Consider the following 15,642-nt stretch of genomic DNA (forward strand, 5'->3'; position numbering starts at 1 on the left):
CGGTCCCAGCACCGTGACCAATGGTGGAAGCAAGGGGGCTGCCCCGTAGATTCTAAACCTGCCCGAGCTAGGTCAAGCCAGACCAAACAACCATCAATCATGACAGATCTTACACCCGAACCGAAAACAAACTGTGCCTTTCAGAATCCGCCGAAAGCTATTTTCGTGCCTCCACAACCCTCCCACCTCCAAACCCAGAGAGCCCGGGAAAATGCAAACGCATGCACGTTCTTCGTGGACGTGTGCTGGAATACGTAACAAGAGCCGTTTCTTCATTCTAGCCCCGCGGCACAACAACACAGGCGCAAGACAGACAGCTCTAAGCAAAGAGGGGGACTTAGCCCAGCCCGCCCGCCGGACGACAACTAAATAAGAAGAGGAGCAGAGCAGGCTCTGGCACCAGCTTGGCTCGCGGAATTCCGAGCAGAAATTAGCTGACCCTGACGCTTGATTCCTTAATTGCTGTCCCCGGTGGGGCCCGTCAAGGGCAAGGGTGTTGAGGTCGTACGCGCCATGAAAGGAGCCACTTTGCTGCGCTTGGCAAGAGGATTTCAGGACCATACCAAACCAGATGGCAGCCGAACTCTGATCTCGTTAAAGGGCGGGTCTTGTAATGAATGGGTCTCCAAAAAACCCAAATCGAATCTGCTCAAGCTCGTGACAACATGAAGTAGGTGTAATGTGATAGGTACAACAACGCGTCTGCACTACTAGTTACACCTGTTACGTTGTGCCTATTCAGCGAATTTGGGTTCACGTTTTATCTAGACTTAGGAAGTACTTGATTAGCTTCTCCAGTAATTTCGTAATCGCCACGTTACATTTTCTGGACAGTTAGTGGCAACTCAAAACAAGATATTTGTAACCCATGACTATGACTACTCGATACTTCCATCTGATATGAATATAATTGAAGTACTGTGATCAGACAATTCGACAGCATACAAAAAACATGAAGAATACAAACTAATTGCGAAATTTAAGAAAAATTGAAGCGCGCAAGAGAAAAGTCATTACGTTGACAGCAACTGCGATAGAGCATTTTGTCATTTTTAACTTTCAATGTTACATTTGTTGCATGGCAGTCTTTGTGGAATGAGAACACTTGAAAGGGGTTCACTGAATATTGGCTGCCTCTTTGGTTGACTCTTGAACACTTCGCGGACTACCTCGATTCCTCATCTGCACTGGGTTCTGAAGTCTGAGCATATGAAACGCCATGCTCGAATAGTGTCGTAGCACAGACAGCATTTCTAGGCTAAACTTAAAACTTTCGTCGTTCGCTACATTTTCACAGATACGAGTTCTCGTGTGCTCTGCATGAAGCCAGATTCGAGGGCCATTTTATTTTATATAATAAACAATGTGGCTCCTGTGAATTCCTGATATTCTTGGCACATTTCGGAATATCAAATTTCTCACACAGATCGTCAAAAAATATACGTATACATTTTTTAAGTTGTTCGTACCATCTGGGCAGCCCGTTTTCTGATACGCATTCCATATGTCCGTCCATCGATCGTCCACATATACAATTGAAATTAGTACGCTCGTGAATGTACGTGGGCACGTGTACTAAAGTACGTTCTCCGCGTGCCTGACAGCAAGGCATAAAACAGTTTAGACTCAACCCGATGTTTCTTGTGTTTTTTTTTGTTTTTTTTTCGCGCACCAGTGCCGTTTGACTCCTGCAGCTGTCAGCGTACCGCTTAGCTGCAGGAGTTCCAAAAGCGTGTTCAAAAGCTGCCCAGTCGAGCGCTTTCCGAGTTTTCTCCGCGTAAACCACACTGTACAGAGCGCGCTATGGCCACACACACATCGCCAGTCACAATGGGAGGCTAACAAAAGAACGCGAACGCGCGTGAACATAATGTCGGCCCAAGGCCAAGTTTATGTCGAATCGCACGTAAAAAGGCTGCTCCAAGCGCGAATTTCGCTCTCTCGACACGACCACCATTGCAGGCATAGTCATTAAACGGTGCTCGTTGCGGTATATATGCGGCAGCAGTCGCCGTTCCGAAGGCGCTTGCCACAATGGCCGCAGAAATGTACCGGATTGTTGCCCGCAGCCATGGACGTCGGCGTGCACGGATACCGGTGCACGATGCAAGTACGTGCCAGGGAATTACTCAGAGTCGAGCTCCTTACTGCCGAGCGCTCAACAGGGAACGACTCATCGCGCAGATTGTTTCCGCAGAGGAGTAGTTTTGAGGGACGCCAGAAACGCTAACGCGGGGGCCGCTTTGAGGTCGCAACAACGCGGGCGAAACGCTCCAAAACGGCCTCAACATTCGACGACCATCCAAGAAGCGGACAGAACAAAACTGGCACCTCTCTCGCAGGTAACCTTAGGAACGGTTCTAAGAAACATCACCAAGAAGACGAAGCGAGCGGGAACAAAAATGTCCCACTGTCAAATTTTCGGACTTCCAACATTTAGGATACATCGGGTGTGGCTACAACAATAGTGGTCGTCAGCAGCGCAAGATTCGTCAATGTATTATTAATCGCTGTTATCCCAAAATAATACAAAAGACAAAAAAAAAAGACAATAGCACGCAAAGCAAGGAAAGGGGCATTAGAAGCATTAAATGGTAAACGGCGTTCGATTGAAGCGCCGGCATGTTGCGTAGATCGTCGTCGTGCGCGCGTGACTCTGCCTCTCTCCCTGCAACTCGGTTTAAAAATTCATGCAACACGCCTCGGATTCCCGACCCTATGGGAAGACGAGACCGCCTTCGTGAACGGATCCTCCCACTTCGACGTCTCGCGGGCCGGTGTTTAAAGAGAACCCCAGTCCTGCATTCCGATTTCCTACCGACCTCCCCGCATTCTCCGATTACATTGCGAGTCAGGCGAGTCGGCTAAACTAAAATACCGTAAAAGACAAGAAAACAAGAAATCACTTGAGCAAAAAGAAATAAAAAATTCGGATTACGTACGTGCGTTACGTATGTGCAAGTTACATCGCCTCCACACTCCCAACCCAGGACAGCCATTTTCAAGTACGGGGCAAGCAAACTTTCTTTACGCTTCAGCTCCCACCGGAAAAGCACTAAAAACGCTTCCGCGTGTTCTCGATCCTTGTGTTCTCTGATGGCGGCCCTCGGCATTACACGCACTAGATAAATGCGCGTTTTCGCGATCGCATGAGTAAAACAAACAACAACAAAAAAAGTGAATAAGAACACAGAATGAAGATGCACTATCCATCTGCAGGGCTGTTTTGTTGTTTCTTCCCCGGCAACACAGTAGGTTACTAACGCATGGACCTCAAGGCAATGAGACATTAAATAGACTTTCCGTCCGGGCGTCTGTTTTCCCCAAAGTGCACCCAGCTCGCAACAACTAGTGCCGCAGATGGAAGAAGGAAAACCACATCCTTCCTCCCGCCTCCGCGCCCCCTCCGACAGCCGTGACCGATTCAGGCTCACCCCCCGGGCTCACAGGGGAGCCGGCACTTGAGACAGGAACAGGCATTGGACCACTCGTCGCGTCCGCCCGTAGGCTGCCCGGCGTGGGAGGTTGAAACAAGAGTATGGATGCCCCGCTACATACCACAGCGTCCTGTGTAAAAATAGAGCTCACTGATTGATTGGTTGCTTGCGACCATGTTAACTCCAGTTGAGCGAACTGAGTTACAAAAAAGCGAGCATCTGACAGCCCGTGAATAGGAGGTAGGCCCGTTTACTGCAGAGTACACCTACGCAATCTGTAAACATCAATTAAAAAAAAAAAAAAAATCTTACTTTGAGTGACCAAATTTTCTAAAATTAGTGCATGCGAGGAAGGATAATTTTCTCGGGATCGCATTACTCATGGTGGCGGACGTCAGGAAATGCCCGATACTTACTAATTAGTTCGCTGATTAAATAAAAATGACAGCTTTTTAATTAGTGAAAATAGACATGGTTCCAATTAGAAACTTGCAGAGCGTCATCGAAAACCACTAAATCATCAATTTTCAGAAAGACTGAGCGCGTGAGAAACGTAGTAGTGCACTAAAGTTACCACTCGTGGGGCAGGTACAAGGCTAGTGGTTGCGGAACGAGATTTATCATCGCGTTTCGCAACCGCTAGCCTGCACAAACCGCAGAAGTGTAATTTTGACGGCTTTTTTTCAACAAATCTGTAAAGCTAAAAAAAAACAAAAAACATATACATATATCTATATATATTGAGCGTTTTTGTTAAGTATTTACGGATTTATAGGATGAAGCACATGTATTAGAATGCATGAAGGTGCGCATAAATACATTGTAAGCAGAAAATTGATGGAAATGACAAACTTGGGCGCTTGGGTCTTGGGTTTACTCAGTGTTCGTCAGTTTCTCCATCTTTCGTATCCTCTTTGAAGTATATGCATAATAGGATGGTTGCATTTTATGTTGACGGCGACGCCACCGGGACGACCAACAGTTGTAGACGTGCAGCGACTCTGGTTGCAAGCTCGGGCTCATCGAGAAACGGGCCGCGGGTTCCGGCTCGCTTGCTGGGAAACGGACGAAGGCGTCGCGCCCCCAGCGCCTGTCCAGCGCGCGGTTCCGGAGCCCCGGCCGCGCGTCACGGTCCCGTGCACAGCCGCCGGCCGGAAGCGGGCGCTGTGGGACTTCCGGCATCGAAAGATGCGAAGGCCCCGCCGCTCCTCTACTGCGGGAGGCTGGTGGGAGCGGCGAGACAATAGCTGGGCCTTGGCGAATTTCCTCCGGAAATCCAAGCCCGCGTCCTCCTTTCTGTCGATGACAGCACCTCTAGCGCTCAAATGCCAGCATAAAAAAGCGACCAGCGTGCTCCGTGTGGACATCCGCGCGCCTCTATCTGTTGCCCACCGAGATTTTAATGAAACCAACCTCCGCAACGCAAGAGGCGTCAAAGAGGCCCTGGGGCTGTCCTTTTGTGCGAAGCGTCCTCGGATCTCTGCTTGGGTCGACAGGCAACTATCGGCTTTGTCGAAACATCCGTCACAAAGTATACCATACAAATCTGCGGCTGGATTCACGGACCATTACGGCGTTAATCAACGGGCTAAATAAAATGCGCACAGTCTGGGCTGCGCGCGCATGCTCAGACTTGGATACTATACGTGTGCTCGGAGCGAGGGACGGGTCGGTGCACCAATAACAGCACCTACAAGGTCAACAGCAGTGTGGCGCCTGCAAGAGGGACAAAGCGGACGGCGCCCGTAATAGAGCAGACTGAATCCGCGATACAAAAGCGCCCGCTGGGACACGAGAACGTGCTCAAATGAACGGAGTATGGGTTGGGCTTTTCGAGCTGCGGCGAGATGCATCTGGTTGTCATTGGGGCGCCTCTTGGCCCGCACCAGCTGCGACGCAGACTTGGGCGCGTTCGCGTGGCTTTCGGCAACTCGTCATCGGAAACCGAGTCGTGCGGGCAAAGCAGGATCCATCGTGGCGCCTTGTCCGCCCACGTAGTGGCTGCTGCAAGGGCGTTCGAGGCGAGGCTCGACGGCGTCCCCCTCCTCAAGGATGTGCCCTTTGGCCCACAACCGTGCAAGGGTAGCCGGCCGATGCCGAATCGGGCAGACGCTGCAGCAATGCCCGACCGCTGGATGCTTGTTGATAGTATCCGGCTCCTCGGTTCAAAGTTTCTCTAGCTAATTTCGGTCACGCGTGGGCCACGGTTTGACAAACCGAAATACTCGGAACATTAGTCGCTCTTCGGGTCAATGTCCCCTTCCGTGTCATGCGATGTGGAACTCCCGAGTTCCTGTAGGCAGGAGTCGCATCAACCCGCAAAATTAGTATGCTTGAACTAGCCATCGGGAATAGCATTTATAAACCAATCGTTTATCTTAAACAAGAAACTGGGAGGTAATCTAAAGAATAGAATAGAAATTTTTAAAAAAAGAGAAAAAAACGTCCCAGTCTGGGTGACTGGAAGTAATTAGATTACAAGAACAGCTTCAAGAACAGCTTTAAAAAATAGTTTCAAGAACAGTTTCAAGACAATTTCATCCCTCAATTGAAGGACTGTTTCTCAAATCACATACGGCAAACTTTGCTATTGGGCGCTTTATTTGCTTCCCGATATCTATGCCAGCGTCAAATGCTCTCTGATCAGACAGAATGTCGGATCAATTAACGAAAAGTGTCTTTTCCTGCCTCGTCTCACCCTTTCAGGCAAGCTTTCTAATGAAAATTAGATGATGCATTGCACGTTCGTTCCGAGTAACAAGTCTAGGGCTGGGCGTCGATTGATACAGGTAACCGGATTAATCGCCAGCCTTTAATCGATTAATTAATCGATCTCGCTCATTGCCACGCATAATATATAAAATATATTTTTTTTTCTTGTCTTTGTTGAATTTGTGACAAGCGGCGCAATATACAATTTTGATTTGAACCAACCTCGACGTGTAGTTGAGAGGAGTTCAAAGATACTTACACCCACAGATTATTACTGCAGCTGCATGAGGCAAATAGATTCTGAGTATAATGCAAATTAAATGCAAAGGTGGAAGCGAGCTAGCAAGAGCTCCCCCCCCCCCCCCCCCCCCTTGCTTGTTCACAATAGTGTCTGCTTCGCTAAACGGATAATCGAACTGCGTAGACGTGGCCTTGACACGTTACACGTGTAACCTCTTGCAATTGTCTGGAGTTACAAATTTCACCCTTACAGTTTACTTCGGGCTAAATGTCACCTAAACTTTGCCCTTCATACAGGTGTACTAGTCCACATGTGCGTGGTGAAGGGGTTGAATTTTTACTTGATTTTTGTTTGCCAAAATTTTACCGATTATCCGGTTTAAAAACTTAATCACGATTAAAGCATTATTCGGTTAATCGGTAGGTTAATCTATAAATTTCCCAGCCCTAGTGATAACACTAAAAAGCGTAACTGTACGCCGTATTACGTCTACATTACCTCCGAGAAATGACGGAACATCGACTTTTGGCAAGGCCAGGCAGCTCGTCGACGTCAAAGTTGGAAGCGTCTATTGTTCGAAACGGCATCTCAGCTGGCTCTCAGCCACAGTAAGCGTCAATTACAGTCAATTATGGCTACGATGAGAACTCTTCTTGACAGAAGCCGGGGACACGATTAGCGAAGTCCGCTTAGGTTCGACAAAAATATGAAAAACGCACCATTAATAGCAAGAAACAAAAAACGGCGTCAAGTTAGTTTAGCATGTCTACCATCCTGACGCGCTCCGTTGTGTGCAGAACTAACAAGAAAAGGAGTGAAAGAGCTCCACGACATAATTTCCGTCTCACGCATGTAAAGGAATGTGCAGTCGGAGCTCCACAAACTAGAAGCGCGCGCACGCGCTTTTTTTTTTTGCACCTGCTGCTCTGCATACAGTGGAACCATCAAATACTTAAGCTACAAGCGCTCCCGTGCTCGAGCAGCCGAGGCGGATTAAGCGCTAGCGCTGTGCTTTGTAACGAGAGCCCGGGATTTTCATTAATGTCGGAGGTATGCCTGTGACATATGCTCTATACCAACTAGACACATTAACACAGAACGTGTTCATGGGCTGTGTCTAATGTGAAAAGTGTAACGCTCGACTGTGACGAAAAAGCGTTACACGCGGGTCAAGGCAGCATAAAACATACATAGCCCATAGCAGGCAAGACATGTAAAAGGCGTATTTAATAATAATAAATTAATAATTAATACATAACTAGGTATAACTAATCGCAACCACCATGACGTTTCAGCAAGGAGCTCAGCGGGAATCGAACCCCGGACTTCCGTAGTTTTCACGTCTTTGTTCGGCGCTACAAGTTGATGGAGAGCGCAAGCGGCTGGGCTAATCACACTCTCAGGAAAAAAGGATGCAAAAGGGTGTATCGTTACACCCTTTGTCTCATATAATACACCCCAAAACTTCAATTCGAAGTACAGCGCCCTATAGTCGAACAGACGGCCCGAAATTTTACGAGGGGCTTGATAGCGGTGTGGTATAGCCGTGTTTTACTGACTACAAAAAAAAAAAAAAAAAAAAAATCGTGGTCTTTACTGTTAAAACTCTGTTTTCTTTATGTGGTCTTTGATACGCACTTTAGCTATTTAAAAAGTTATATCGCACCGTTATCAAGCCCCTCGTAAAATTACAGTCAGTGTACAGTCAATGTACAGTCAGAGGCAATTTGACCTGCGACAACGTGAACGCTGGCGGAGCAGGCAAAATGCCGCATGGGGCGCAGCAGTCGCCGCGGCGTTCTGTGAACGAGACTCGGCGGACTGGTCCACTCTGTAGAAGCAGGGGGGGGGGGGGGGGGGGTATTAAGACGGGAGGGAGACATGACGAAGGGCCGGTTATGCGGCGTGGCATTTCGAAATGGTTAGCAAAATACACCGACTTATATTTTTTTTTAAGTATTTTTATTGTTCCCTTGGCAAGGCTATCTCGGTTTGCTTCCGTTCTGACGCTCATATCTTAGCACGAGTTTGTAAAGCCGTCGGGCATTACTATCAGTTCTTTCGCACGTGATGGTTACAACTTGATCTCAGTTTACGGTTCAGCGGGAGTGCGCGGTTATAGTAATGTCGGATGCCCACTTTTTTTTTTTTTTTTTTTTTTAGCTTACTGGAAATAACTTCTGGCTAGATGTGATTAGGAATTGCATTATTCTTTCAATAGACTTTAAGACGAATCAATTACTTTTCGTGGTATGAGGAAATAAAGACTGCGCTGAAGACAATGTTTCTGTTCTTGCAGCCGCAAAATTCCCGAGCACAAGCACACAGAATCAGACACAGAAAAAACTATCCTTATGCAGTCGTTTTTTACCTTGGCCGTTCACAGTATTATTAGGAAAACTTCCATGCTACCATACATTGAGTGCACGCTTATGAATGAACTCTTAGCCATTCTTAACTTACTTTTCATGATCAAAAAGAAACAAGAGAGCGTTTGACCCCTTGGGGAAGTACAGTCAAAATTTACAAAGAGAAGACGAACGATAAAACGCGGGAAACATATTGTGCAAAAAAGAGCTTATCTGATATGATAGAAGGCCATTCTAGCGCGGGGGGCATTTGTTTTGACTCGACCTCCCCCAGCAGCGAAACGTGGACTGCTCCCGTAGCCTCTTCCCCAGCGCGAAAAAGCGAACGCAGCGCTGCATACGGCAATTGTTTCCCGTGGCCGCTCGCTCCGTTGTCTCAGGTCAAATTGCCTCTGACTGTACGTCGAATTGAAGTTTTAGGGTGTATTATATGGGACAAAGGGTGTAACGATACACCCTTTTACACCCTTTTTTTCTTGAGAGTGCATGACGTGCCGCTGACGGATGCCTGCTGTAGCAGACTGTCCGTGGCGAGTGACACTTCGTCACATAGTCCGCATGCGACCGTCGGTGGGAAGTCATAGGTCCTCCAACCGATTGACTCGTCGGTGGCGAGTCAATCGTAGGTGGAGGAGGTTTCCGCGTCGTCCGGCTAAAATATGACGCACTGATATTTAGTGACACTCTCCGTGCCTGCTGGCTTGCCCGAACCCCAAGAGACCTGGAAACCGCAAAAAAAGTTGACGCTTAACTATGATTGCAGGGCCCCTTTAAGGCCTTCTAAACGCCCCATGAAACATGGTTTGACCGTGATGAGAGCTATATTTGTTCCTCTGCACCTTTAAGGCTTCCACGCAAGTTCATACAGTAGATTTCACTGGACCGCTACGCCCAATTTACTCGGTACCGCAATACGAATAAATCGTATCGAAGGCAGCAGTCGATTGATGGTAATGCAATTAATGCAAAGGTGCAAGCGAGCTGGAAAAGAATGACTAAAGTAATCCCTGGAGAAGGGGACAAGGGGAGACAAAAAACAAACATAAATCTCCAAACACAACCAAGTGACTGATGCGCGACCGAAAAAATCCGCCTGGTCCTGGTGTCAAACCAGGCGGATTTTTTCGGTCGCGCACCATTCACCTTGATGTGTGTGGAAATTTGTGTTTGTCCTTTGTCCCCTTTGTTCCCCTTCTCCTGCGGCCGATTATTGTTTCCGTAACATACCGGAGCGGGGGGAGTTTCGATCTCTCTCTCCTCGCTATTCCGGGCTCCCACCCGCACGCACGCCAACAACTCGCTTAGAATTCACTTTTTTCTCTCCATGAACCCAGGTATTACGAAGTTGAATTGCGATTCAAGATGCCAACAAAGAAAAGCGAACGAGCTCGCGCCGCCTAGTTGAAATTGAACCGCTTCGCGGGCGAGATATATGCAGACTTCGATTTTCGCCGATGGGCAAAGGTCTACGCACACGCACGCCATATAGTGTGCGAGCGTTCGACGGGCACGATGGTTGGGAGGCCGCCTCGAGGGAACCGAAATAACAGCAGCCCGGTGCCACGAATTGGAGCGAGTGACCCAGTCGAAACAAAAGACGTCACTCAAAACTCCGCGCAAGTTCTCTCAGACAAAGAGATTCGGATGAAAGCAGCAGCGGAGATAATCAGGGCCAAGTTCAGTAGGGGCCGGAGGAGACAACGTGGCGCCCTTTTGTGTAAAGCAAAACTGGAGCCACATTAGGAACGTTCCCCGCGAGCTCCGCGCTTCTCAGAAACTGAGAGAACAGGGAAGAGCGTCTGTTGTCGAGTTGGAGGTCCGCGAGCGAGCACCTCAAGTTCATGGTCCCCATACGCACACGCAAAAAAAAGCTAACAATGCCAAAACGGAACGAAATAAATGACCGAAGACACGCGTGTCTCTCAAAACTTGAAAGAAGCACAAACGAGAAACATCCCGGCGCGCTTTGCAGGCGGGTGAAAATGTCGGGTCAACCGTTGAGTCCAAGAAACGAGTACCCCAAAGGGCGCAAAAAAAAAAAAAAAAAAAAAAAAGCTTTGGCAAGAGCCGAGACAGAAAACGGCACCGTGCGTGCCGTGGCCAGTGCGTGTCTGCAGCTGTATTGATGCAGTCACACTAACCGAAACTATCCTCTCGTAGCTTTGGTTTTTGCGAGCGCGTCGGGTAATATAAGGATCGTGGAGTTTATTTCGGGGTAAATGCGAGAGGAACACTGGGAAGCAAAAGAGGATGGGGAGGAGGGGGTGCATGCCTTTGCGAACGAAATGAATTTCACCCCGCGCAGCGCGCTGGAGTTTTCATGGCCACTTCTGGAGACGCGGCGAGACTGTGGGGGTAAAAAAACAAATGGCTAAGGAAAACGATACATGAAGGTGAAAGAGGAAACAATGCGGGCGCCGAAAAGGTGCGTTAACCTTGCGAGCGAAGGTGCGTAAAAAGGGAATCCATTTGACGGCCGTCCAGTTACGAAGTCCTATCTTCGTCGGCGCATCCGCCGTGAATCGCCGTGGAGTCACTGACTGAACAGGGAAAAAGGCAGGCGCTCGCGAGGGACTTCCAGCTGAACGCCAGATGCCGCTCTCTCAGCCGACTGGGGAGTTGCCCGTCACGAGAGCGATAGTCATTCAAAATTCGATCGACTACTTTCTGGGCCTTCATCTGGCCGTGATCCGAAAACGATTCAATGCACTTAGCACTGGATAACGCAAGTCTGCAGGAAAACAGGAAACACTGAGGGTATCACTCCTCGCGTCATTAATGCCAACACGAGGCCATTTACGAGTATCTCTGTGCGCAGCAAACAACTTGACGTCAACTCTTTCCAACAATTCACACGTTTCCCGTGCAAATGTTTATGAAATAGCAAAGGAAAAAATAAAAATGTATTAAAGAGACAGGTGCTTAGCAGAACTGCGCAAAATTCTGAAACTAAAATTCCTTTCACGTCGCCTGTCCCCACTATACGTCCACTGTTTTGTTGATGTAAAAAAGCAGATGACCCACATGCTCGCTCATTAAAGTAATCGCTATAACAAGCAGGTGTATACGCAACGCAGCACCTGCGATTTCTCTTCCTCTTTTCACCACCGAAGACGCGTAGGCACGCGCATATTCACCGACACTCATGCACGAGAGTGGCGAAATTCCCTCCTTTAGCAACGCCAACTTACCCGTACGCGCTGCAAAGTCGGAATAGCCTATTGTTCAAAGCAGCATTTCACCGCGACAGCAGCCGCCGCGAATGTCAATTAGAATCAATTACGGCCATGATTAGGAGTGCCGTGACGACATTCGCCAGCCGCGACATCTGCGACGCGTCTGTGGTGTGCAGGTGCAGCGAACGGGCTGTCCTGAAACGCTGGAGCGAGCGTTGCAGCTCGATTCGGCGAGCAACCTGCTCACTGCCCGCACCCCAAGAGGACCGCTGCTTGTGCCAAGACACCGGAGAAGGTCAGCGCGACATCACCTCGAGTCGTTTCTCACTCAAGCTTGCCTGCCCCAGTCTCTTTGTCTTTCTGCTTACGTGACTGTTCTTCCAACTACAGGCACAAAATACGCCCTGACGGGCGAGCAACGCCTGGACGCTCGGTTAATCTGTAGGTGGTCTGAGTTCGACGATAACGACGCAAATATTAGTATATAAAAACAAGAAAAAAAATCTCAATAGGATGTGTTTTCATTGGTGTTTTTGAAGTCACTTCAGACGTCGTACACGGCGTTACTGCTACACTGGCAGGTAAACATTCCGACACTTCAATTAGCTAGAGGTCTATAACACAATATATATAGAAAAAAAGACATCTGCAGGTGGCGATTCTAGAATAAAATGCACGTGGCAACAGAGCCCCCCCCCCCCCCCCCCCCCCCAAACACACACACTAACTGCACTACGCATTTCCCATCATCAATGTGGACCATCCCATATTGGTCAAGATTATCGCATCCCGTGTAGTTGTTGGCAGATATCTTCATTTTAGCTTGTGTTCTTTTATTGCATCTAAATCGGAACAAACAATGGTCCATCTAGCATTTCTTTTTTCGCGACACAGACCGCGACTTATTGATGACTATTTTTTTTTGCTCGCTTTGATTGGTCATAGCACGCCCGTAAAAGCTCCACTCGTAGCTCTTTCGCCGCGGTTCTCACATCCGCCTTGCAAAGTGCCTAAGTTAAACACCAAAATCCACGGGACTAGTCCGTTCGCAATCGAGTCCTGTCGCTGAATGCTAATAGATCGTTGACTGGGCAACAATCGGTGGCCCGCCGACATCCGCACACATTCTGTTCGCCGACAACAGGAAAACGGCGTTGTGGCATTATCACTTCCGACTTCTGCAAATGGATTCTTAAAAATAAAGAAAAAAGCTAAGCTCCTTCGATGTACTATCTACCATCTGTACCCCTCCGCGCAACTCGCACGCCACGGGTCAGTAAAAATTTTAACTAACGCAGTGGCGCATTGCGAGGGAACTCCTCGTCGTCTCACAATGAAAAAAGCAGGAAGTTGACCGCAGGAACCGGCAGCGAAAAAGCGAGGGACGGCTGCACCCGTAACGAAAACCTTTCTTTCTCGGGGTCCCCTATGGGCTTTCAATAGAGTGCTGAAGAAGGAGACGAGAAAATGGGCTCGGCCGCCGCGATGAAGCTGCCGGTCTTTTCCTCTTCATGAATCAGATTCATCCAACCGCTCAATGCGGAGTCCATCGCCAACGTCTTGCATAAATCGTTTCGACCTGTTCGATCCCTCGACTCCTCCTCTCGGCGTCCGTGGTACGAGTTCTCTTCCGGCTGTCTTTCTACATCCCCGAATAAAACTGCCGCCCACGAACGGGAGTTGTGCTATTCCGGGTCGAAGACGAAGCGCCCGTGTTGCCTGATATTCCGCCTGCTTCCCTGTACAGGGCCAAAGAACTGTGCGAAGTAATTGCAGCGAGGAGCGCAGCGCTCGCGATAAGCAAAGGGCTGAGAGAAGTGAAGACCGCAACAGGGGGAAACCCTCAGTCTTTCCTCCCCGCCAGGCGGCCATGATCGATAAAACTTTGATTCCGTCAAATGGACAAGATTTATCGACACCTGCCTCCGCGCGTGCGGGGAGCACTCTAGTCACAAGAGCGCCTTCAGGCTAGAACAATGGGGCTTTAGTCTTAGAAAGTGGAGCATGCCAGCCCAAACAAAAGACATCACTCGGCGGGCGGCCCGCTGTCTCTGACAAAGAGAGGTAAGAAGTGACGAGAGTTGGGGCCAAGTTCGGTTACCCCTTGTGTGCAAAGTTAAACTGAGCCCCGCCAGGATGACTCTCCTAACCGAACTGCCCAAACACTAAGTGGAGAGAGGTTACGTTCGCTGGCAATTTTACGCTTATAAAAGAGCTCTCCGAAGATCGCATATCCTTGAACAAACGTACTTCGATAAGCGATTTCTCCATCGCTTAACAAAACAAAAAGAAAAAAAAAAACGGACGAGCATAAACTTTATTTAGTTAAGGGTAATTTTTAAAATAATCAGCAAGATAATTGCTTTTCGGTGCAAGAATTTTGCAGGTACTCCGAACATCTGTACCGATTTAAATATTAATATTGACTTACATGTTTAAGTCTACATTCTTGCTAAGCAGCTTGCGCGTCTTATCGCAACTATTTTTTTTTTATGTTGTTGTTTTTTTAAACGCGCCCAGCAAAAGCTGCTTGACCGACGTTGGAACCCGAACAACCACGACCATAAACGTGCAATATATCCAAAACGAGAAATACATGCGGTGTAAGAACCCGGTAATAACACTAAACTATTGCGTTGTCACTATCGGCTGGTGCAGGGGTTACATAGAATCCCCAGAAAGGTTTACATGGTCATGAATATACGAACGATAAGTGGAAGTTAAGCATTGCGCGTGGAAAAATACGTGCAGTTCGATGAAGCAAAATGACTCACCAACTCATCATCCCCGGATCGGAACGGCGACCTCTGTTGAGGAAACAGAAAACGAATGTGTAACGCTGTCATCTTACCGGCACTCAAGACGACTAACGGCCGACGGCATTTGCACCTTTGGAACGGATAAAACGAGGAGGCCGCGCCGGAACACCTTACACCTGCGTCCTTATACAGAGGAGCCAGTGCTGTTTGGCGTGTTTCCCGATGATTTACGCATTTGTCTGCGCATTTTTAGGGCAAAAAGGTGCGCGTCGCTTAGGCAGAGGAATGTACACGCCATTGAGAGCACGATATATTCGGCAGGAGCAGTGCCTATACGTTATCAGTCACAACAATGAATGAAGCGCGTCCATGAGCGTACTTCGTAAACACTCCACATGCGACAAGTCCGTACCAATCCCAACAAAATGAACGACACACAAGAAAAGCACAGATCAGCGGCCAATCACTCTGGCTGCTGCGCTATCGCTGTATCGACTCTCGCGTTTTTGTGTACCTTGTCGCGTGACCTTGGAAGCCAGGGCTACGTCAACAAAGAACAGTCGAGGCTCAATCGATATGGCGCCGGAATCAGCTGGGACACGGGAAGCTCCGCAGAGGCGCCAGCTATCTCTTGTTTGCGCCGCCCGATTACAAACGCTCACGTTTGCGGGACCACTATCAACAGCACCAGCTTTCTAGTCGTCGCTTCGGCGCGCCGGCGTGTCAGCCTCCCACTGCCGCGGTCGTGCATTGGAATTCGGTCGAAGCGGCTGCAGTATGACGAGGGCTGATGGGCGCGCACAGTTCAGCTCCGAAGAATCGTTTGGTGCAACTGGACCAACACTTGGCTAAAGCAGTGCTCGCAAACTTGGCTGCTGCTTCAATTGGCGGGAAGCGTCGTGGAGGAAGCTTCGAATGCAAGAGTCGTTCCAGATTATTTCAACTGCA

The 15,642-nt window shown here is 48.6% G+C and overlaps 1 protein-coding gene across 3 annotated transcripts in view; it reads right to left on the reverse strand.

Annotated features, from left to right (window-relative positions):
* The window catches only part of LOC8029073, a 97,124-nt gene that overhangs the window by 40,601 nt on the left and 40,881 nt on the right, over positions 1-15,642 (reverse strand). The window contains exons 1-2 of one of the 3 annotated variants that reach the window (XM_040205855.2): positions 14,825-14,843; positions 14,710-14,742 (exon numbers count right to left, since the gene is read on the reverse strand). The exons of 1 other annotated variant lie outside the window; for it this stretch is intronic. Coding sequence is in view for 1 of the 2 variants with exons in the window: in XM_029995084.3 (XP_029850944.1) it covers positions 14,710-14,742 (33 nt within the window). In the remaining variant the exon portion in view is untranslated. Of the gene's footprint in view, positions 1-14,709; positions 14,743-14,824; positions 14,844-15,642 lie in introns of those variants that run through there. One more of the 3 variants, XM_029995084.3, reaches the window with a different exon arrangement.

This window comes from Ixodes scapularis, unplaced genomic scaffold, assembly GCF_016920785.2.
Source record: "Ixodes scapularis isolate PalLabHiFi unplaced genomic scaffold, ASM1692078v2 PGA_scaffold9__187_contigs__length_104089568, whole genome shotgun sequence".
NCBI lineage: Eukaryota > Metazoa > Arthropoda > Arachnida > Ixodida > Ixodidae > Ixodes > Ixodes scapularis.